This window comes from Lichenostomus cassidix, chromosome 20, assembly GCF_008360975.1.
Source record: "Lichenostomus cassidix isolate B80296 chromosome 20, HeHo_3.0, whole genome shotgun sequence".
NCBI lineage: Eukaryota > Metazoa > Chordata > Aves > Passeriformes > Meliphagidae > Lichenostomus > Lichenostomus cassidix.
The window spans coordinates 7,018,922-7,041,951 of NC_139500.1; the positions used below are offsets into that span (position 1 = coordinate 7,018,922).

Genomic DNA, 23,030 nt, shown 5'->3' on the forward strand with positions numbered 1-23,030 from the left:
GAGGAGGAGGAGGAGGGGGAGGACGAGGAAGGGGAGGGGGGAGCCGGGGCGGCCCCGTGCTGCGGCCACCCGGCCCTTGGAGTCCCCCCAGCGTCGTAATTTTATCTTAAGAAGTCCAGCTCTGAGGAGATCCCTGCCTCTAATTAGTGACGCACTTTCATAAAGTAAAATCATTAAATAACCGGAATTTTGTGCCCCATTTCCATCCCTCTGGATCAGCCCGAATCGCCGGGGCTGGGGTGGAGAAGCAGCATCAGCCACCCTGAGCTGCTGCCCCGGGCTGTGCCTGGGGTCCGGGAGGTTTGGGAGATGAAGCTGAAGGCTGGCACGGCACGGCACGGCACGGCACGGCACGGCACGGCACGGCACGGCACGGCACGTCCTGTCCTCCAGCACAGCCCGGTTGCTCATGGCACTGCCCACACGTTTCCTGCTGTAACTGTCAAGATGAATCTTCCCAAGTTGTTTGCTGAGGAAACGTCTCGGAGCCCCCGCGCCTCTTTCTGCAGCCTGTGCGGGGAGCCGCAGGGCACCGGCTCTGGCTCTGCTCCCGTGAACGCAGCCGGGAGCGCCCAAGGTCGGCTGCGGACACCCCCGTGGGGAGCAGGAGCGTGAGACATGCACATGTACCTGTGTTATAAACATCCACAGGACATCCAACGTGTGTGTGTGTCCACATATGGACTCACGGAAGGAAATGTTCATGTGGGAAATGGTCATGGTCACAGTAGAACCTGCTCGTGGTTTGGGTCTGGACCTGAGGCCCATTGTGCTTCCCAGATATTCTCAGTTCCCTTTGTCACTCCCCCGTGGTTATTCCAGAGTTCTGACAAACCTGTTTGGTAAATACATGTCAGTCTTCCTCCCAGCACTATTTCCTGCATGATTTGTACCTCATTTATCCCAACACACAGACTGTTTTCAGTGTATATATATATCCTGCCTGCCATTTATTCCTGCCCGCCTCCAGCTGCCTTTTGTTTCCCTCTTTCCCGGTGAATCCAATGTACAGCCTCTCTCCTTGAAAGGAAAATTAATGAGTTATCACATCTGCTGCCACTGGAGCAGCTCTGACCATGTGGCACAGGCAGCAGCTCTGCTGTGAGATGCACAGTCATTCCTAATGGCTTTTGGGGGAGAAAAATGGTTTCTCCTCCTCTCTGCAGTGCTTGGTCTCCCAGGATGCTCTGACCTGCAGAACGGGAATGCTGCTCCAGGGAGATTGGGCCTGCTGCAGGGAGAGAGGGAGAGATTTTCACCAAAGCCTTTTTCCAGGTCAGCATTTGCCTTTGGAAGTGCCAGGCCTGCCACAAGGAGACGATGAGCCACCCTTGGTTCCAATCTTGTCCTGAGCCATGCTCCTGTTCCCACCCACAAATAGCATGTATTTTGCAGAAAACTGAGAGGTTTTCTACCACACAGTGATGCTTTTCCCTTCCTTACACCCAGAAAAAGGAATCCGTCAGAGAACAGCAACAAAGACCAATTACTTATTTAATCAAATATTCCTATTCAGAAAGGACACTCAGCTGGAACACCACCACAGCCAGTGGCCACCCCACACCTTTCCCCTGCCCCACACTGGGGTTTCACCTCTTTCAGAGCCTTTTTACTCCCTTAAACAGACTCTCAAACCAAACCTCCCCCTCCCTGAACCCTGTGGGTCAGGAACCACACACAGTAGTGGGTCCAGAGACATGGGGGTGTCACTGAGGTGAGTGAACACCTCAAAGTCAGGTGACAATATCACACATCCTTTCCCATTTTAAGTAAAATCACCCAGTCCCTGACTCTGAGATGAGCCCATAGGATTTGATCCTTCAGGAGAAACACCAACAAGCAAAGGAAACATCTTCTGATTTTTATTGATTCCACATTAAGGGACAGTGATGTCCCCACAGCACTGAAGCACCTGAGTGAGGCACAACCGTCCCTGTGGCAGAGGTAGGAGGCAGCTGGAAACCAAGAGCTTCAGAAAATGACAGTAAAAGGGATAAAATTTATCCTAAATTAGATAAAAATGCAAGGAACTAATAGTATTTCAGTTAACATCCATTTTTAAATAGGTCTACACATGAGTAAAGGTGTTAATAAGTCAAAAAGCTCTGTGAAATCTGAAATTGCTGGATTTCCAGGAAATAGAATTTTTTGCTGCAGCCTATGGACTCTTCTAGGGTCACTGTAACCTGTCTGTCTGGCAACACAAAAGCAACACTGGAGACAGCACCCTGCTAGATCTTCAAATATGAAATACTGAACATTCAATGACAGAAATAATTTTAAGGAATCTAATTTTTTTGCTATGGAGAGTTAACAGACAACTCTTACTGATGGTATTAGAGAATTAACAGACACAAGCCTTGTCAAAAATAATTTAAGCTCCAAAGGTAGTCTCTGAGAAAGGTTTTGAAGGACTTTTTTATAAAAACCTTTCAAGGACTTTTATAAAATCCTTCACAATGTAAATCTCCTATGTAGAATATATATTTTAGTGATATTTTATTAACATATTGTATAACTATCATATAACTCATTACATAACTATAAATATTAACAATAAGCCCTGTAGTGAACACCTGGGGAAGGCCACCTGGTGTAAAGGACCCAGCTCTGCTCAGCTCCCACAGTTTGACAAGACATTGCATCTTTTTTTCCAGGAAAATGACTTGCTGGAAAATGTAACCTAAGTTGTATTTTGATCAGTTTATCTGATTGTGTCAAACTTGGGCCCAGCAGTGGCTGTGAGGTCAGCGAAGGGCTCGTGCTGCCGCAGCTCGAGGATCAACTGCTTCTTCAGGACCAGAAAGGTGTAAAACGTGGCTGCAGCTTCTTTCCGGTTGTTTTTCCGGCAGAGCTCCCGAAAACTGAAGGAACACATGCCTGATCTCTTCAGTTGCTGCATGAGGGAAATGAGAAATCAGTCAGGTCAGCTTTCCCACCAGTAAAACTGGAGCTCACGGAGCCCAAACAGAGAGTGCTGCTCAGAGGGAATATCTCTGCTTGAATGCCTCAAATAGGATCCAATCTCCATAGAATCATGGAAGCACATGCTAGTTTGGGTTGGAAGGGATCTTAAAGACCATTCTCCCACCCTGGACACCTTCAACTAGACAAGGTTGTTCCAAGCCTCATCCAACCTGGCCATGAACGCTTCTGGGGATGGGGAGTCCACAACCTCTCTGGCTATCTTGGCATCTGTGTTTATAGAAGTGGGTCTTCACATTTTAATGCCATAATAGTGTTGGAACCTACATCTGTTACTAAAATCTACAATTCCAACCAATTCCATTACACCAACAGAGAACTTCCATCATGGTTTGTGATTGATAACAATAAATATCCTTGATATCCTTGTATCCTTTGGTTACAGAGTCCCAGTGAAATCACAGGCAAGAACTAAGTGTTGTTATATCTTGGTTTTTAAAGGCTACACTCAGGTGTAAACAATTATTTGTTATTTGCACAGAACCTTTGAAATATGTTTTAAAAAAAAGCAAAAAAAAGAAAATAATTCTAGTGATTCCAGCAGCTGTGGAACACCACAATCAGGCACCCAGAATCCTGATTTTTCACAGAAATACCCAAAAAATCTCATGCTGCAAGTGAGAGGGAGAAACACAATGGACAGTGGAAAGAAGAGCTTTTCTGACATGGTCCAGCTGCAACCAACACCAGCTTTTGGTATCTAATAACAAAATCCAGCACTGGTACCTGTAAAGTCTTCTGTAACCGAAGAGCTCTCTTGCCCCATCTTATTTCTTCACTGTCCTTCCTGGTCCTTGTTTGCTCCTTGAGAGGAAGTAAACAAAAGGTTAGTCAGGATGTGTAAAAAGTCACACACCATGATAAAAAGGACAGGAGTCCCAGCCTGACTGAAAATCCAGTTGGAGCTGGGCATCTGGATGGCCAGACTCAGGGAATCTGGTGCCTCTGACACCTCTGTGCTCACACAAGCTTTTGTGAAACAGAGGAAAGAATGGCACCTCTGTGCTTTCTGCTAGAGACAGCTCAGGTGCAACAGGCTATGGATATGGTCCCAGTGAGGTAACTCCACAGCCAGGTTCTGCTCTGGTACTGGGATTCTGACAGGATTTGTACTGGCCAGGGGCTTAAAAGGATGTTCAAATATTTGGCTTGGGATTTTGGGCTTAACCTCTGATGTCTGCAACAACTGCCCTGGTTTCAGAGTGCCTGGACATCCTCAGAGCCAGCAAGCCCGGAAACATTTTCCTTCTCACAGGAAGCAAAACTCACTGTGTAAGTTGATGAGGCCACTTTTTTTCCGTTTAAATATTTCTGAGAAAGAGCAGGGTTGTCTTCTGAAACAAGCCAGGGCCATCAGCTTAGGACACATACCTTTGGCACCTCCACCTGCTGTGCTTCAGCTTCCTGGCCAAGGGAATTTTTGGAGCTCTCGGAGAAAGCTGCTCCATCGTCCTGTGTGCACAGAAAGGACAATCACTAGGCCTAGACCATTTATGCACAGAGTGCAATTCTCATTACACAGCTCTGCTCAAAGAATTTATTATAATGAAATTTTCCAAAATGAGTTAATAGTTGCTATTTCTACCCTGTCTTTCCTGACACAGGGAAGCACCTTGCTGTAGGATTTATCCTACACCTGAATCTACACCTTTGGGCATAGCTCAAGCACGGAGCACATGTTTTCCACTGCCATTAGGTCCAATTTTGTCACTTTTCAACATTAATGAGCCTCATATTCTCTAAGGAATGCCCTTCAGCCTAAGTGAAGATGGCAGAGATAGTAAATTTGTTATTGTTTAAGTATTTCTTCAATATGAGACACAAAATGTAAGTATTATCCTTTATAAAGATTATATGTATCTCTTCAGTACAATATTTCATATTTAATATTAAGCTCTCATTCATACATAGTGATTAGACTGTAATCTATACTGATTGAGAGACATTTTAATTAATCATTCATTCATTGTGAGAGTTTCCCAAAGTAATTATAAATAAACTTTCATCACACAAGCTACTTAATGCTCTCTTGACTGGCTTTAGCATCCTTTCCAAACACTAGTAATTTATTAGCACGTTTTAAATGGAACCTTTGCAAAAAGTGGAACCAATAGACACACTTAGGTCTCTAAAACTGAGGAAAACATCTCACTATAATTTCACCACAGTTCTCATTGGTTTCATTTCTGTCATTCTGTGATGTCAACATAAAGGAATCATTTCTAATTTTTCTCTCAGTCTCGGAATAAGCTGGCTCCTGCAGGTAACTTGACTCTTCTACTGGCAGCATCTCTGTATTAATAGAAAACCAAGGTTGAAGAGGCAATTACTGTGAATCACTGTCCTTAAAAAAAAACCCACTGAAAACCAAAAATCACACCCAAGTTCAAGTCTTCGAGAGGAAGAGCCAGAATAAGCAAATATTGAAGAAACATCATTCCCAGCAGGAGCATGGAAGAACCAACTTCCAAGGGAGGTTTTCCTTTTCTGAAAATTGACCTTTATGGACTCACAGGAGGTGGGTTTGTTAATTAATTTCTGAGGCAGGTTAGGCTTCCAGCAGAGCAAAGGAGTGAAAGTGGATATATCCTTCTCAGAAGATCTAAAATGAAACATTTCTTCTTGCCTGATATTAACAAAAACAAATTTTCCAGACACAAGCAGAATTATTTACAATTATTTGGAAATTTGGAGAGCAGTTTGATTAAGCTTAGAATAAGTGGGGAGCTCTTTTTTAAAATTATATTTAAAAAACTACCACAAACAACCATACCCAAATCTGAAGTTTCAGAGAGAATTAGAGAAACCAAAGGTGAAGCCAAAAATATCTCCTTATCCACAAGGAAGAAAATAATTGGATTTCGTTTAACTTCTAAGAAACAAAAGAACAGCAAAGTAGTAATGGTTTGTAGAATACTGCACAGAAGCACTACATATGTGTCTCTCAAACATTATGTAGAATAGAAAATACTTTCTAACAGCTAATTCTGCACAACAGAATTAAAATATTACCTGTAGTATCTTGTTCTTTTCTCATTTCTTCCATTTCAGACACCCTCTGTATTCCATTTGTTCTCCTCTTAAATCTGTCACTCTTGAAGCATTTTTCAAACAACTGAAAATAATAATTTTTTCTTTGTTTGCTTTCAGAATATCATGTCAGATTATTTGCAAACACCAACACAAATATATGAATATGAGCTGTATATTAATGACTGCCACCCAGAATTTCAGTATTTGAACTAGGTCACTCTGAAAATCTGCATTTTTTTTGTTTTTAAATAATAGCCTTCTGCAGCTCCAACATTGACAATGGACTCCATGCAAAAAACATCTTAGGAGCATCTTGGATCATTTTGTTGAAGCCAGCTCGTAAGGAAGGATGAAAGAAAAAAAACCATCTGCAGTTTTCATCCTCTTAAAGAGCAAGTTGTAATTCTGCAGCTGGACTCTAAGTGGTGAAGCTGCGCTGCTGCAGTGAACCATTCCAAATCCATTAGCAATATTCTAATAATAATAATTCTGATGTACCTTTAAAGTAAATATAAACAAAAGATGTCTCAAATTGATTACAAAGAGGAAATAAACCAGAAAACAATAAAACAAATGAGAAAGTACAAAAGAAATAGACAGAAAATGTAAGAAGTTGTGTCTCAGTATAAGATCAATCAGGTGCCAGTGTGTGAAATGAAACATCAGCTCTCATGTTCCTTTTGTAATTTTTCACTTGTTGGAGTGCAGGAAGTTAAGGGCATGACTCCACAGATGATGAAGCAATCAGCGGTGAGTGTGCACACCATCAGGTGTCCAGCTGACCTGTACTGCAGAGCAATGCTTCCAGTGCACACCTGCAGCCAGCTCTGAGTTCACATCAAACTGAGTCTGCAAAACCTCTCTCAGTCAGATCCCAGCTCTGTAACAATCCTGTAATCCACACAGTGGCACAGGCCCCACAAGGAACTGATCTTTACCTCTTGCAGCTCTGCATGAACCACAGGCTGTGTAGCATGGGACAGAAGATGATCCACACCTCCGATCTCCTTCCACATCATTGTTTTCTTGGTTGGGGGAGCAAGGTCCAGCGGGGCCAGGATGTCTGTGCAGTTGGTGAGCTGGTTGTAAATGGTTTTGCAGCTGAGCTCCTTCTCTACATCCACCAGCAACTTTCTCTTTCTTTCTTTTTTTTTCCTTTGGGTGACAGCTACATAAAGCAAGTATTAATAACAAGTCTTAAGGTCTATTCCTAGAACATTAAGCACCCAAAAAAAGCCCTGTGAATCAACCTGCCTGCCAACCTTCAAAACACCACTCAGTCTTGAAAATCAAAGTACAAGTGCATAGGCCATTCCTTCAAAAGTTTCCATAAAGTCTTCACTTTTTGTGCTCTTGTACAGGAAATTCCCATATGTTTAATTGTGGAAGACATATGACTATTGTACTAAAGAATCAGGAACAGGAGAACTTAATGAGAACACATGATATAGCAACAATACTGAATATGCTGTCTTTAATCCATCAAGGAAGTTAAGTGTTCCAGAAACTGCTGATGCACTCAAGAGGTTTCATTATCTCATAACTAATATCTGTATTTGTCAGTTTAATCCTTAAGCAATTTAATCAAGATGTGAACACAAAAGAAAGAGACAGATTGGTCATTTAGCCATAACTTCCTGGATATTATTTGGGCAGGCTGGGAAATTCCAATATTGTAAATAGTGCTGTCAACGTGAGCTTGTTTATTCACAAACAGCCACCAATGTAATAAGTTAGATTTACTCACAGAGGAAATGTAATACTTTTCTCTTTGGATTTTGCTAAAAGTTCAAAAACCAACATTTTTCAAAGGATAGAAAGTTTTAACATTGTTATTTTAAACACAGAAATTGTTGATGTGTGACTGGCAATAAAATTTTTTCAGGTGAATATTCAGTACCACCCCTGAGCAGGCCAGGCTTGCAGTGCTGCCATAGCTGAAGAGCAACAAAACTTGACTTGGTACATGGAAAAAACTGCAAGCAGAGATTTGGGCAGCTCAGATAAATAACCTGACACTGGGTTTGTTTAATATTTACCATAAAATGGAACTCTGACCACAAGAACAGATGAAATTAACATGGGAATAATTAATTTTGCAAGTATTTTCACTACTAAGAAGAAAACCAGACTTAGTTAATGCAAACATTCAGCAAGAAACTGATCAACTTCTGACCTGTATCTTCAACTGGCTCAAGCACAAATCCTTCTCCTCTGAACAAAAGGATTGTCTCATTCATTGTGTCATTTATGTCCTTAATGCTGGTGTCTGCGCAGTTGGACTCAACTGCAAGAAAACCCAGCAAATAACCAAAATTAAAAAAAGAAATTACAATATGGACTTATTTCTCAATCACACGGCAGAGAATGACACCAGACAAAAATAGTGAGAAATAGGAAACTGTGGTTTTGTTTATAATCTCAATTATGTTCACCAGTTCCTGCTCATACTCTGCCCTGCACACTTCCCTTCACTGATCCCAGAATGACTGGGCAGAAGAGACAGAAGAACTGATCTGGAGAAACACCCACACAACAGGAAGTGTTTAGGGGGAAAGGTGTTTGGTTTCAATCCCTGTCTGTTTCCAGTTCCTGGCAAGTGCATGGCAGTGTGGCCATTTCTGCCAACAGAACAGGAACAGGTAGCACCAGCAATAAATAGCACAAGAAGAGGCAAGAGTCACTCAATCCCTTTAAAGCTGTTCCAGAATTCTCTGTTTTAAAGCAACACTGTGAAGGGGGAATAAGGATTTAAGATAACTAAAATTTCTCAGAAACAGTTTTCAAAGCTTAATTTCTTTCATCAACATCAAACCAAAGATTAACAACACCTTTATGAGCTACTTAAGTGTCATTTGTCAAAGAAATATGAAACCAGAAATAGAAGCACAGAATTGTTTCTGTTGGAAAAGACCTTTCAAGCTCTCATAGGGAAAGTTCACAGTTATAGAACAGCCTTATTTGGGTTTCTTTTCCCCTCAAAAGGGACATCACACTGTGAGCAGCAGGGTGGACCAACAGCAGATCCAACAGGATGTCACATAAAAATGTTTCTAAGCAATGTCAAGTTACGAATTTGGAATCCCTAAATCAAATGAAATTATCCTAAAGTGGTGGATGAAGCAGTTTAGGGGGGAAAAAAAGCAAAATAAATGAGAAAAGGAAAAAGGCCCAGGATACTACAAAAAGCTGGATGTGAGTGACATTAGGCATTAAGAGGGGAGCAGAGGGTTTATGTGAGATGGAGCAGACACTGCAGACTCACTGGCTGTGCTGTTCTCTGGCAGATCTTGTGACAAAGGACGTGCTTCCTCCACATCAAGAATGTCTTTATCTAGGACATTTTGCTCATCCCTCAACAGGATTTCTTAAACACAAAACACATCGTTTTAATCATTCTAAGCCTTAGTAGTCATGAAATAGCCTGATACAGCCTAATGTTAGTTAAGGTTAATACTCTGCAAAGAAAGCAAGCTCAGCTTCCACAGATGGCCGTCAGTGGTATGGCTGTCTGCAACTGCACAAAAAGGAGGGGATTAGTCCCAAGTTTGGACACTTTTTTTTAATTATGCCCTTGATAGTTTTAAAAGGTGTAAATCTGTAAGGTTTACATAAACACTTTAAGCCATAACGATGTAGAAGCTACTTTGCTGCCTTTGTTATTACAACAGTAAGGATAAAAATGCTGCACTATTTCACCTTTGAAAATAGAAATTAAATTGTTAAACATTAAGCATAAATTTAATGCCTTTAATTCTAAAATAATTAAATACAGCCTTTAAACCAATTTGACTTGGCAGTGTCTAAGTGGCAAGTAAAAAATAATTAAGCATGAAAACAACAAATAACACAGAATTTTTGTCTGAAAGCAATCACTTTGGTGCTGTTTTGACAGTTTTCCTGTAAGAATAAAAATATTTGGAAAGGAACTGATTCTGTTTGCCTGTGGCAAACCCTACCAATCATATCTGCAGCATCATCCTCGTCCCCAAAATGGTCATTCTGGAAGCAGTAAACATCTTCGTGCAGCACAGATTTGTCTCCGCTGGTGCTGGCTGAGTTGGGATCAGCCACCAGACTGTTACTGCTCGTCAGGCCACTGCCCTCAAAGAAGCTCTGTCTCCTCAGTGCATCTGCTTCTTCATCTGAGGGAACACACAATTTCTAATCCCTCATCTGCCTGAGTTTTGGAAACCCAGATTTATTATTATCCTAGTTTTTCAAGTAATTTTTAAAAGATTGCAAGACATCCCATACCTCAAATGGAATAAACAATGAACAGTTTTATCTAATTTAGTAAAAGCAGAAAATGTTTGGTTTGGTTCTCAGTCTCTGATATCAGATTATATTGCTTACACAAAATTTTAAACCTAAGAGAGCATGACAGGCCTATCAGCACAAACATGAAATAAATGCACTATTATTCACAGTTTTTCACGCATGGAAAGGGCTCAGACTATACAAAGATTCACATAAAACACACTTTCCATTATGGAATGTTTCTAATTTCTCAACTTCTCTCACCAAAGTTTCTATCACAGAGAAGTATACTGCTTTCAAAATCCTCTGTAAGTGTGATTTCTTCAGCTCTGCTCTGATTCAAGGTAAAATGTTCAACGACATCAATGGCCCTGATGAATAAAATATTATAAAAACATAGGGTTGAGCATTTAGCTGGAATGTAAAAACTTGGTTCTAAATAGCCTTCAATCCTGGCATTTTATCACAAGCCCCCATATTTTTCCACTCTTGTGCCAGTAAACTTGGGCTTATGTGATTTTGTTCCCATTCAAGCCCTGGTATCTACAGGCACTTATCAGAAGGCAACTAATTAGTGAAACATCTTTTAAACCAAATGACACAAGTCTTTGGGCAGGCAGAAAAGGCATCTTTACAGAGCACACTGAGGCACTTGAATAAAGTGTATTAATAAAGTGTACTACGTTGCATCTATACTTACAAAATAATAAACCCTTACTGATCTCATCAAACCATATTTATGAGGAGGTACAGAGGAACTCTCAGTGGAAATCTCTTGTCCTGGACCTTTGGGGCATCAGAGCCATCAGAAACAGTCCTTGGCCTCCTCCTTTTTATCAGTTTTCTATATTAATGCTCATTTGTGTCAGAAAAGCCTAAGAAATATGCCGGCGTTTTCTCAGGAGCCAGGCTGACTATTGCTGATAAAACACCCCAGCCCTGGAGAGCAATGGAGCAGAAACAAAATTAAGTTACCCAGTGGAACAGTACAACACTGTGTGGTTACTGGCCACATCTTTCAGGATTAATACTAATTTTTATCTCTTCTCTTGAGGTTCAGAAAGCTGTTTGCATCCTTCACTCAGACAATTTAAAATCCTGAAGTCTAAGTTCGAGACATTATTTCATTGTGAAGGTCTGTTGATTCAAGGACTGAGGAAAACTACCAAAGCACAACGCCTGTGCCTGTAGCCTTGTAAAACTCAGAATTTAGGAGAATTCAGTTATTAAATCAAAACAACCCAATCTGAGTCTCAATCAGATAACAGCAAGTATAGCTTTTACTTCTGAAAATACTAAAAGAATGAATAGAAACTAGGGAAGCATTTACTTGACATCTGGTAGTGGTCCTTCAAAATCATTAAATTCTTCAGGTAATGTAATGGACTGATAAGCAGCCTCAAAGTTATCTTGTGGAAGGTCAAGAAGCCCTGAAATAAACAGACAACATAACAAAATAAGTATCAATAAAATAAAAGTAGTGTTCTCCCAAGTAGGTATAATAAGCCTATAAACCTGTCAGGAGGGGCTGCTGCCATTCTAAATCACAGAAAGGTAAAGCTTAGGCACTCCAAAGTGGAATTTCAGTTGCCATGTCCTTAAGAAGACCTGTTTTTTACAGACAGTTACAAAAGCGTCTCCTGCAACAGGACCTGAAATATGTAACTACTTGTGCTGGTGAGCAGCTGCTTTAAGTCCCTGGAAGGTTCTCCGAGCTGACATTTAGCCCAGAGTCTTTCACAGCACTGCAAACGAATCATTGTGTTTTCCTTTCCTCTGCTCTGTCTCCATAGTACTGTTCTCCAGCATCAAATAATTACTGAGACTGCAATTACTTGGGAATTAGAGAATCCTGGAAAAATTCAGGTGAGAAGGGATTTTGGAAGGTCATTTAACACAACCTTTTGCTCAGAACAGGGTTAATTTCAAAAGTCAGATCACATTTGACTATTTCTGCTGATAGAGATTTCACAGCATTCCTGAACAGCCTCTTCCAGCATTTTACCACTTCTGCTGAGATTCTTCTCCCCTCTTCTATCTAGTTGGAGTCTCTGTTGCCACAGTGGTGACTGTTGTATCTTGCTCCTTAGCTGTGTGGTGCTCTCCAAGTTGCTACAGTATGTCCCCAAAATAGCCACAAGTTGTGCCTGGTAGATTTCAGTTGGATATTAAGGAAAATTTCTTCACTGAAAAGGTTGTCAAACCCTGGCACAGGCTGTTCAGGGTAGTGCTGGAGTCACCATCCCTGGAGGGATTTAAAAGACATGTGGTATTTGGGGACATGGCTTAGTGGTGGCCTTGGCAGTGCTGGGTGAACAGTTGGACTCTGTCTTGGAGGGCTTTTCCAGCCTAAATGGTCCTGTGATTCTATAATTCCATGATTGTATCCTTGAGAATAATAATGCAGAGTAATTATTTACTATTCTGCAAACAGACCAGGTCACAAAGCACATTAAAACTGGCAATAGACACTGGTGTTCTCAGGCTTTTTTTAGACAACAGTGCCTCCCATTTGTTGCCTAAATATGACAAACATAGAGCCTGTTGGAAAAGGATCCAGTCATCTCAGCTCCCTTCTCCCTGTCTGCATGGCTAGAGCTCAAAACATGCTGTCAGGTCTGGCACTGACACTGTTAGACATGTTGTTAGTGTCATCAGAAATTAAAGTTAATTATCTAGCAATAGAGGCTGAATTCAAGCATCTTCTTTTAAGCCCACTTAAGATACTGCTCCTGTTAAGGGAGTCAAAGACCTGAAATAGCACTAAATTAAGCCAGACTAAACACCAGCAGTAGGCATTAATATGTTCAGTTTCCTTTGGGATCAGTAATGTGTATTTAACAGAAATATCCAAAAATTAACTTTTAAAATGAGAGCTGTGAGGGACACAGATGGAAAAATGCCGAATTTTGTGCACACCTGGGCGAAAGGCTGTCTTCATTTTAGTCAGAGCTTCATTGCAGTCTGCCAAGAGGTACTTTGCTTTCCTGTCGTAAATCCGCACCACGCCCAGGAGTAAATGTCCAGAGGTTCGCAGAGCTATGGCAAACTGTGAGGATTTAAAAAAAAAAAAAAAAAAAGCCGTTCAGGAGTTTGCATTTTTGGCAAAAAACATTAAAATATTACACAGAAGTAACAGAGTTCTCTGTGAGAAACAAACACCTCAGGACTGGCCAGGAGATCCCTCCTCATGCCATAGCCTACCTTTGCAGACAGAATTTTTTGTACGGTGGCCTCCAAATTGCACTCAAAGATATGTGCCTTGGTGAGCTTCCTCTCCCAGTGGGCAGCCAGCCAGATTTTGGCCAGTGGCCCCCGCTTGCTGATGAGCAAATTGACGTAGAACATGGTGCCCGGCCAAGGGTCTCAGGGCAGCCCAGAGAAAATTCCCTGAGTTTTTCCCTTCCAACAGGAGATGGGTCCTAGGGCACCAGGTGGGACTAGGGATTTAGGGAATCTGAGGAAATGGGGGACCCAGTTGGGTGCTACGGGGAAGGGGGGATTTAATGGGATCTGAGGGAATGGGGGGAACACAACCAGGCACTGAAGAGGATGAGAGGATTTACTGGGGTCTGAGGGGATAGGGAACCCAGGCAGATATCGAGGGGATGTGAGGATTTTGTGGTATTGAGAGGGTCTGGGATCACCCAGCTGGGTGCTGAGGGGATGGGAGAATCCTGAGAGCACTGAGGCAATGAAATGATTTAGCAGGACCCTCAGAGGGCAGGGAGGAATTTGGCGGGATCCTTGGGGGATGGGACAGGAGGGACTTAATGGTGCCTGAGGGGACAGGGGTATCCAGCCAGGCCCTGAGGATTTAGCAGGACCTGAGGGGATGGGGTGACCAAGGCTCTGAGGGGACAGAGAGATTTAGTGGAACCTGAGGGGACAGGAGGCCTGAGCAATGCCAGGAGGGGGATGTTGGATTTAGGAGGATCCTGAGGGATGGAGGGGCACAGCTGGGCGCTGAGGGGCCCTGGGGGGATGAGGGAGCCCGGCTCGGCTCTGCGGGGATCGGGGGGGATTAGCAGGCGCTGAGGGGGCTCGGCGGGGCGGGCAGACCCTCCTCAGGCCTCAGCCGCGGCTCAGCCGAGGGCGGGAAGGCGCCGCCCGGTGTCCCGCGCTGTTCCCGCCCTGGGAGCCGCCGGTGCGGGGCAGCTCCGGCCGCGGCCCTGCAGGACCCGTGTCCACTCGCCACGGCTGCCCACGGGTCCCCATGGGTCCTCCGGCAGGGACCTGCCGCTGTCGATGGCTCCCTGCGCCTTCCTGGGGCTCACCGGCAGCACCTACACATCCGCGGCAACACGGTGCCGCACCCCTCGTTTTAGGTTCGTGACAGTGGAGAGCAATCTCATTCTCCTCCTCCATCTGTCCTCTCCTCCTTTCCTCTCTTCCTCCCTCTTCTCTCCTCATCTTCCCCTCCCCTCCTTCTCCTTCCTCTCTCTCCTTTTCTCCTCCCAGCCCCTTTCACCCTTGACATTCTAAGAGCCTGCTTGCAGACACCGCCCCGTCTCTTTCTCTGCAGGTGAGCAGCTCCTGCGTGGCTCCAGACACGTCTGATAAAACTCCCCTGGTGAAGGGAATTTGCAGAAGAAAAAAAGAAAAAAAACCAAACAAAAGACAACAAACCAAACCGAACAAAAAAACCCAAATGAAACCAAACTAACAAAACAAAAACAACAACAAAAAAACCGCCAAAGCCTCAGGTCAGACCTCTGTGCAGAGAGAGAAGGTGAAAAGTGCACAGGCACCCATCTGTGCCAGCTCCAGCCACCCCCAAGAGGAGAAGACAGTATGTTTGCACACTTAGGTGTCATCAGCCAGGAAAAATTAGTTTGTCACCCTCTGCTTCGTGCATTCCATGCTTTATATTCAGACAGAACACAGCAAGGCTCCCATTGCTCCCAGGCACAGCCCAGCGCATCAGCTGTTGCCATATCACAAGGCACCTGTGGTTTTCCCTGTATCCCTTGTGTTAGCTGAAGATAACGAGATCTTAATTATCACCAGAAAAGTGCTGAGCCTCTTCCCAGTGCAGCTCTGCAGCTGGTCGTAGGGTAAGCAGGGCTCCATCCTTTCACGTGCCTTCGGGATGGGGCTCAGACGTTTGGGGAAGGAGAGGGATTTTTGTTACAAAGCACCCTTGGAGTGATGTATCCCCAACAGGGACCTGGAGAAATCTCCCGCAAGCCCCAGAGCAGGTGACCACTGCTCCTCCAGGGCACCAAACCTGCCTGAGCACTCCATACCCTGCAAGAGTAAAACCACCCTCACTGATTCCCACTGTGCAGCTCCAGCCCTCTCCAGCACCAAGGCTGATGTCCAGCCCTGCCTGCCTTGCCAGTGGCAACAGCTCCCAGGAGCACTTTGCTGGATCAGAACCCCCCATATCCATGGGGAGCACTGTGGGCACTGAGTCTGGGGCACACAGAGACTGGCAGTGGCAGGCAGGGAAGCCATGGTGTGCTGGGCACCTCTGGTCCTCCCAAACTGCTGGATCTCTCGGCAGTGCAGAGCCATCTCCTGAATTGCCCGTCTGCTTTTTCCCTGACCTCCAAGTCACCTTGAGCCGTGCTGGCTGCGGGTGCTCGCTCTGCCATGGGATGATGTGAATGCTAAGGAGGCAGGAATGAAACTTCACCTCAGTGGTGAGGCTGGATAGGGGTCAGCATTGCCAGTGGGCACCAGACAGCTGTGCACTTCCCCAAATCCGGCTGTGCTGCACAAGGCTGTGATGGGGAGCAGAGCCATGTCCACAGCCTGTCCAGTTCCATCACATTCCTGCTCCTGCTGTTCTCTTCTGCCTGCCTGAGGCTCCCATTTGCTGTCCCTCTCCTCCATGTTCAATCATTTCGTCTGAGGAGTGACATGTTCCCATCCCCAGTTCCCCGTCTGGCTCCCTCACCCTGCTCCATCTCCCAGACTCTTTTCCTCCCTCCTCTTTCCCTTTCTTTCCAAGTCGTCTGTCTCTCCCCTCCAGCACTCCTGCAGTTTCATTGTGAATTTTGGCAGTGCTCCCTCTGACCTTGGCTGTCTCCCTCCTCTCTTTGCTCCTGCGCTGGCAGCATAAATCTTGGCTGTCTCCGTCTCTCCTCCCCTTCCCTTAGTGCCAGCACCTTGGGGATGGAGTGGCCTTTGCCAGCCCCCAGCCTCATGCTCAGCTACTCAGAATCAGGCTAGGAAAGGTTTTTGAGCTATCCCGAGGCCCTTTAAAGGCCTGGGGTCCTTCCAGCTCCCATCCAGCAATGGCAGTGGGATCCTGGGGCAGCACAGTGCAAGCAGTGATGCCAGCAGGATGCATCCCTCCACCTCGTCCATCACAGGTGACCTCTTGAGCATTGCTGAGGGATTGGGATGCAGAAGCAGCCCCCCGGGCAGCACGGAGCCCTCACCCCATGGCAGGCTCAGCCCTGTCCCTGTATGAAGGTAGGTGGAGCCACGGCATGAGTGGCTCTGCTTCTGCTCCCCCAAATCCCCATCCTGGCAGGGCTCCTGGCCTTGCCATCCCTGGAAGCATTGGCAGCCGCAGGGCTTGGGTGCTCCAGAACAGAGGGCATGACCACAGCTCTGCTCAGGAGCAAACTGGTGGCAGTTCTGTCTTCCAAGGGAATTTGGCGATGGTGAGGCAGCAGATCTGCTCCTGCCCGTCTGTTCACAGCGATATGCCTGCCTGCTCCAAATCCATCTTTTCCTGCTGATTTGGGACAATCTGTGTCCCATGACCTACTTGTCTCCAAGCATCTCCTGCCTTCCTGTGGAGTGGGTTGGTACTAAAGCCTCTCTAAATGTAGTTAACGTGTCAGGATGCACTTACATTTATTTTTAATTCTGCTTCTTTCTTGGCCCACTTCTGGCTGCATCCCTGGGGACATTGTGCTGGTAAGCCTCTGCATTTCATAGAGTCACAGAGTCACAGAATGGTTTGGCTTGGAAGAGACCTTACAGATCATCTCATTCCAAGCCCCTTGCCATGGCAGCTCCATGCCCCTGCTGAAACTCCGTGCCTGGAGGTGCCAAGTGTCGTCTGGAGGGTGCCAATCGGCATCTGTGACAATGTGCCTGGAAGGGTGCTGAGCCTGGATAGTGTTGCACCTGCCCAGCCCTCAGAAAACACAAAAGCGCCACTTTATTTCTTATTTGTGTGGCACACCCTAAACTCTCTGACCCTTTTTTATCCATTTTAGCTGTATCTGACAGAGACTTCAGACAAAATCCCTGCCCCTGTCATGACACAGGTGGCAGGAGACTCCCATCTGGCATCTCCATGCAGAGCAGTGCCCTGTGAGTGACACAGAGCACAGTGTGACTGCAGGGGAACACATGGTGTGGGGGGATAGGGTTCAGGACAGTGGGGACAGGGTGCAGGGCACAAGGGGCATCCCTGCAGCCCCAACCCTGTGTGCTCACCCCGCGCCTGTAGCACTGGGTGTGCTTGTGGAGATGCTGGAAAGCATGTGAAGGTGTTGAAGGGAATGGCAATGTGATGGACAAACCTTCCCGGCTGCTGTCAGCAGCCCACCCGCTATTGCTTGGGATTTACATCCACATCTCCAGGCACCGCTCCAAATGTGGAAATAGACCACGTCTTATTAACAAATGAGGGAAAGCGTGTGGCTGCCAGCAGGTCGCTGCTGGGGTGTGGGCCTGGGTCTGGTGCCAGGTCAGTGAGAAGCAGAGTGCAGGCACTGACAGGAATGCTCTGGGAAAAATGGAATAAATAACGTGTGTGTGGTGTGTGTGTGTGAAGGGGGGGCATTATGCCATGGGACTGCAGTGGGATTGTGGTGGGATCTGCAGGGGCCAGGGGCTCCTCAGTCCCAGCTGGGGCATATCATACCTGGCCCAAACCCAGCTCAACTGCCCCTCTCCCGGGGATTTGGGGACAGGCCGGACCCTTGTGGGAACTTAGGGTGGGCAACGTCTGGTTGGGATCTCTCCCTGCTGCCTTGGGGCTGGGGGTGCTCAGGCTGCAGCCCCAGTGTCCCCAGCCCAGGGTCCCCACTGGGGACGGCTGGCTGTGGGGGGCACGTCCCCCAGGCACACCCCACGCAAAACTCACCGACCTGTTCTGCCCTCTCCAATGCCCCTCCCCACGTAGCTCCCCGGGGCGCACACGGAGAGTCCCGGCGCTGTCCGGGTGGGTGCACAGAGGGGTCCCTGTTGCACAGGGTACATGCACAGCAAGTGCCGGTGTGCACCCGGGTGTGTCCATGTGAGTGCATGTGTGTGCCCCCCGTACGTGTGTGTGTGTGTGCGTGTGCGTGCGGCGGCCGTGCGCGACCGCAGCTCGGGGCACCCACCGCCCGCCCCGCGGCGGCACCGGCACCGGCACCGGCACCTGCCCGGGCAGCCGGGGAGGCGGCGGGGGTAGGCAGCCCGACGCGGGGGACCGGGAGGGGACGCGGGGCAGCTCGGTGCGGGCATCGGCAGGGGGGGCAGACCGAGCGGAGAAGCGGGAGCCGAGCCCGGTGCACGGAGCGGGGCCACAGCCCGGTACGGGAGCGGGGAACCGGAGGGCAGAGCCCGGCGGGAGGAGGGGGTCAGGAGAAGGGCAGTTTAGTGGGGTCTCAGGGACACGGGGCCCCACAGGGGGTTTCAGACGGATTCGGGAAGGTGGGTCGCGCGGTGGGAGCCTGGCTGGGGAAGGGGGAAGAGCCAAGTGGGACGACGCGGTTCGGGGAGGCAGGTGCTGGGTTCAGGGAAGGGGAGCAGCCCCGTGCGGGGACCCGGTGCGGGAGAGCAGCCCGGTCTGGGGGATCTGCTCCGGGGAAGGGGAACAGTCCGGGCGAGGTCCCAGCTCCGAAGGTAGCCCGGTTCGGCTAAGCGGGATCCCAGGAAGAGGAGCAGCCCTGTTCGAAGACCTGCGGGGTGGGGTTGGCAGCCCGGTCAGGGGAAGCGACTCTGGGGAGAGTCGGGATTCTCGCCCCCGGGGTTTGGCTCTGGTCTGGGGAAGCATCCTGGTTCGGGGACCCGTCTCCGATCCAGAGGAGCATCCTGTCCCGGTTCGACCGCTCACCTTTTGCCGCGCAGGCCGGCGGCGGTTCCATGGCGTCCCCGCGGGCGGCGGAGCTGCGGAGCCCGGGCGAGGCGGCGGCGGGTGCGGGGGCTGGTGCGGGTGCGGGGGGGCCGGTGCCGGCGGGCCCGGGGCTGGCGCTGGCGCTGGGCTGTGCCCTGGGCGGCGCGGCGCTGGTGGTGCTGGCGGGGGCCGTTCCGCGGGCGGCGCGGCCCGACCCCGCGGTGCCGGCGCGGCAGATGGAGCGGCTGGAGGCTCGGGCAGCCCGGCTCCGCGCCCGCCTCGACCGCTGCACCGTGGCCGGGCTGGCGCTGCTGGCCCTGGGCGGGCTCCTGCTCGCCGCCCTGCTGCTGGCCGCCGCCGCCGCCCGCCGCCGCGCCCGGGCCGCCCGCCGCACCGGTGGCACCTACGGCTCGGTACGGCTGCGGCTGCGGAGGGTGTCAGCTGAAGGGACGCGGGCGCTGCTGGAGAGCCAGCTTAGCCCCCCGCCCCAGCCCGCCGAGGGGCCCGGCTCCTAGCCCTGCACGCCCCAGGGATCCCCTGCCACCGGCAAAACTGGGGTCCCCTTGCTGCACCCCAACACCGATACCATCGGGTGAGACTTTGCCTACGCCAGCCTTCAGCCACCCTTCTCACCTCCTTGAACCCTTCTTGGATGGTGCTCCTGCCCAACAGCACTGGACTGATGAGACTTTGGGATACTCCACCAGACTGCATAGCCCTGGCCTGGGTTGTTTCCCACCACCAGCACAAGGACAGCATGGCCTTGGGACCACTGTCGCCTCCCCAGCACCTTCTTGGATGGGATGCCACACCTCATGCCAGTGGCACCATCAAGGCATCCGTGGGATTTCTGTGCAATGGCCAGTCTCAGCCTGAGCTGGATGTGAGGCTGAGCTCCTTCGCACAGCAAGGACCTGACTGTTCCTCTTTCTGACTGAGCTCCTCAGTTTCTGCCATCAGTGATGTTTCTTAGCAATAGTTTCCTGTAAAACTCTGGCACAGAGCTGGTTCTTGCACTGTTTCAGGCACAAGAGGAGGCAGCTAGCATGCCCACCACCCATGGGGTGGAGTCCAGGCCCTGCCACCCCCCAGCCCTTGCACACCACCAGCCCCATTCCACACAGCAGGATGAAGGCAAGGACACATGCCTGCACCACACTGAGCATTCTGCTACCACCAGCAGCCCCGGAGTGGCTTCTTCAAAAATCGTGGTGCTCCGTACAGAAGAGAGTGGATGATTCTCAGTGCCTCGAGGTGTTGTGGTGGCTGTGTCCCAGGCTGGCCTGGCAGTGCTGGTGCTGAGGTGTCCCCATGCCAGCCTTTGTGCTGATCCAAGGGCCCTTGTCTGTGGTACAAAGGCAAAATTGCATCTTGGGAATTAAATATGAAGCGTCATTAAAGCACAATGTTTTGTGGAAAGAGAAATGGGTATGAGCAAGGTGCTGGGAAAGGGAAATAATTATCCCATGGGAAAATGCAGACCCACAAAAGGTGCTGTTTATCATGAACTGACACCAGTTTTCAATCTATCCCATAAGGTACCCACTTCAAACATTCCCAGACAGGGACAAATCCCTCCAGACAGCCTGACACAAAGAAAAGTAATTTTTATATCCAGTTGCCTGGGTTGGGTTTTATTCCAGGGCTTCCAGTGTCCCCTCAGATGCTGGGGATGGTGTCCTCTGTCCTGTGTTTCCATTTCTAATGCTTCACAGATGATTCTTCCCACTGCTGTGGAGGGCCACATGCCCCTCTCCCTGTCACCACATCACCAGCCATGCTCTGTATTTACTACAGGATCCCAGGAAACAACCTTGAATCACCTCACACCTGCAATCATGGCACCCAGGCACCTTTCCTTGGGATGAAACCACACTTGGGATGAAATGAGTGGCTGTGCCCTGTGGCTAGCACAGTTTTTCCCATGGGAAGTTTTTTTGTGTTTTTGTAAATAAAGATAAAGTTTGGATGTTTTGGAACAGTGTCCCAGAACTTGGACAGTGCAGGCCTGGCCAATCAGGCCTGGGGGAAAGCTTCTGACTGACTAATTTGGGTGACTTTTGAGAACTCTATAAATGTGATGAAATCAAAACAATAAAGGTCATTCCTTCTTGCCACTGAGACCCGATGCATTCATTACTCTGCTAGCTGCTCAACAGCGACAGTGCCCCACTGTCCCCAAACAGGCATTGCCTGTCCCCAGCAGCCTCTGGGAAAATGGCTTTAAGCAGAGCATGAGGGGCCAAATGAAGGGTCCAAGGAGAGCAGGGGGGGCAAATGCCATTGTGGCTGTTACTGAGGGGCTCTAGGGTGGAGGGGGGGTGATGCCATGGGAGGGAGGGAAGGGAGGGAAAGAAGGGGAAGGAGAGAAGAAAGGGAGAAAGGGGGAGCTCTGAGACTTCCCAAGGCCCTGCCCTGAGAAGGCAGATGTCCCTCCTTCAACTCAGTGCTGGCCCTGCATGTCTGGATTAGAAAAATAAACCCGTTAGATGGAGAAATCATCCTCATCCCTTTTTGTTGCTTTAAATAAGATGGAAGGAGTGTTTTCAGGATGAAAGGCCAAGCCTGGTGGATGTTACAGCTGCTGAGCACCTGCTGTATGTAAGCATGAGAAATACTCCCATAGATTAGGGCATGAGGCTGCTCAAGAGAGTACAGGAAGGGGCTGTTAGTGCTTTGTCAGCACGTTTCTGGACTATGCCTTGAGTCCCTGCAGGACTGGGGGGAAGCATCTACATGGAGAGAGATATATTTACAATGAACAGTGTGAAAGAAGGAGTGCCATTAAAGAAGACTCCCCACGGAGAACTCCGGGGCTAGGATGTGATTTTTTCACAACCACCCCCAGGCTGAGGTGTAGGGTGGCTGTGGCAGAGAGACATAGAGGTGTCTGACCTGGCCATCCCCTCATTGCTCTGGCAGGCACTGGGAAAGAGGCACTGGCCTCTGGTTGTTAATGTGCAGGGGAGTAGTAGGAAGCAATCCAAAATATTCCAGAGTGCTGAGAAAAATCTGGCTGGGAAGGGCTGATGCTGTGCAGCCTCTGTGGAATGAGGGTCAATGGCTCTCCAGTCCCCCAGTGCTGGTGTTTTGGGGGTGTCTTTGTTTGTGCCAGGGGCAAGCAAAGCAAGCAGGGAGGGCCCAGCATACCTTTCCCAGTTCCATATAATGGGGGCTGCTTTGTTTTCCTGCTGGGCCACACGCACAGCTTTCCTGTACCAGGATCCAAGGGATGAAGCACCGGCTGCAGGGTAATTAGCAACGCCGGGGGTTCTGCCATCCCATCGGGAGCAGGCAGGCAGGTGCTGTGGGCTGGGCGGGCTGGCAGATGGCCTGAAGGACTCTCTGGGGATCCTGAGCCATTACCAATAATCCAGTGCCTCTCTTCAAACATGAAGTGGAAGTGCTGCTGCCAGAGGAGGGAGGCTGAGCCCGTGCCAAGACCGCACACCCAGCCCCAGCCGCTCCTCACAACCTCCCCATAAAAATTAACACGGGGTGTGTTACTGTGCTGCCATGCATGTTAATGTTTCCTGTCACTTAAGGTAGAAGAAGCAGTGTTGGGGTCAGGGACACATGGCTGAGGGCCTGAACTGTCCCTCCTGCTGAAGGGAGACCTGGCCTTCTCACCCACTGTGGTAGAAACCCACAATGGGGGTGGCTGGCCCCCAACCATTCTCAGGGAATGGGGTTTTTGTGCTGGTCACAAGCCCCACAGATGGAATAAGGAATGTGC

General features: G+C 48.4%; 2 protein-coding genes across 5 annotated transcripts; one reads left to right on the forward strand and one right to left on the reverse strand.

Moving 5' to 3' along the window:
• Positions 1–1,845: 1,845 nt before the first annotated feature.
• RAD21L1 (RAD21 cohesin complex component like 1) lies at positions 1,846–19,409 on the reverse strand. 4 transcript variants are annotated; one of them, XM_085079005.1, is made up of 13 exons: positions 19,295–19,409; positions 13,198–13,327; positions 11,609–11,708; positions 10,543–10,649; positions 9,978–10,163; positions 9,284–9,385; positions 8,195–8,305; positions 6,957–7,186; positions 5,998–6,100; positions 5,138–5,277; positions 4,357–4,437; positions 3,712–3,789; positions 1,846–2,896 (listed from the first exon to the last, which is right to left on the reverse strand). In XM_085079005.1, exons 2-13 carry the CDS (start codon positions 13,217–13,219, stop codon positions 2,705–2,707), a joined length of 1,452 nt encoding a protein of 483 aa, XP_084935131.1. In that variant the 5' UTR covers positions 13,220–13,327; positions 19,295–19,409; the 3' UTR covers positions 1,846–2,704. The 4 variants fall into 4 exon arrangements, with proteins under 4 accessions (XP_084935131.1, XP_084935128.1, XP_084935129.1 ...); XM_085079002.1 differs by lacking the exon at positions 19,295–19,409 and adding an exon at positions 13,483–14,670; XM_085079003.1 differs by lacking the exons at positions 9,284–9,385; positions 19,295–19,409 and adding an exon at positions 13,483–14,671.
• TMEM74B (transmembrane protein 74B) lies at positions 19,324–21,190 on the forward strand. Its single transcript, XM_085079006.1, has one exon. It carries the CDS (start codon positions 19,324–19,326, stop codon positions 19,807–19,809), a length of 486 nt encoding a protein of 161 aa, XP_084935132.1. The 3' UTR covers positions 19,810–21,190.
• Positions 21,191–23,030: the final 1,840 nt, after the last annotated feature.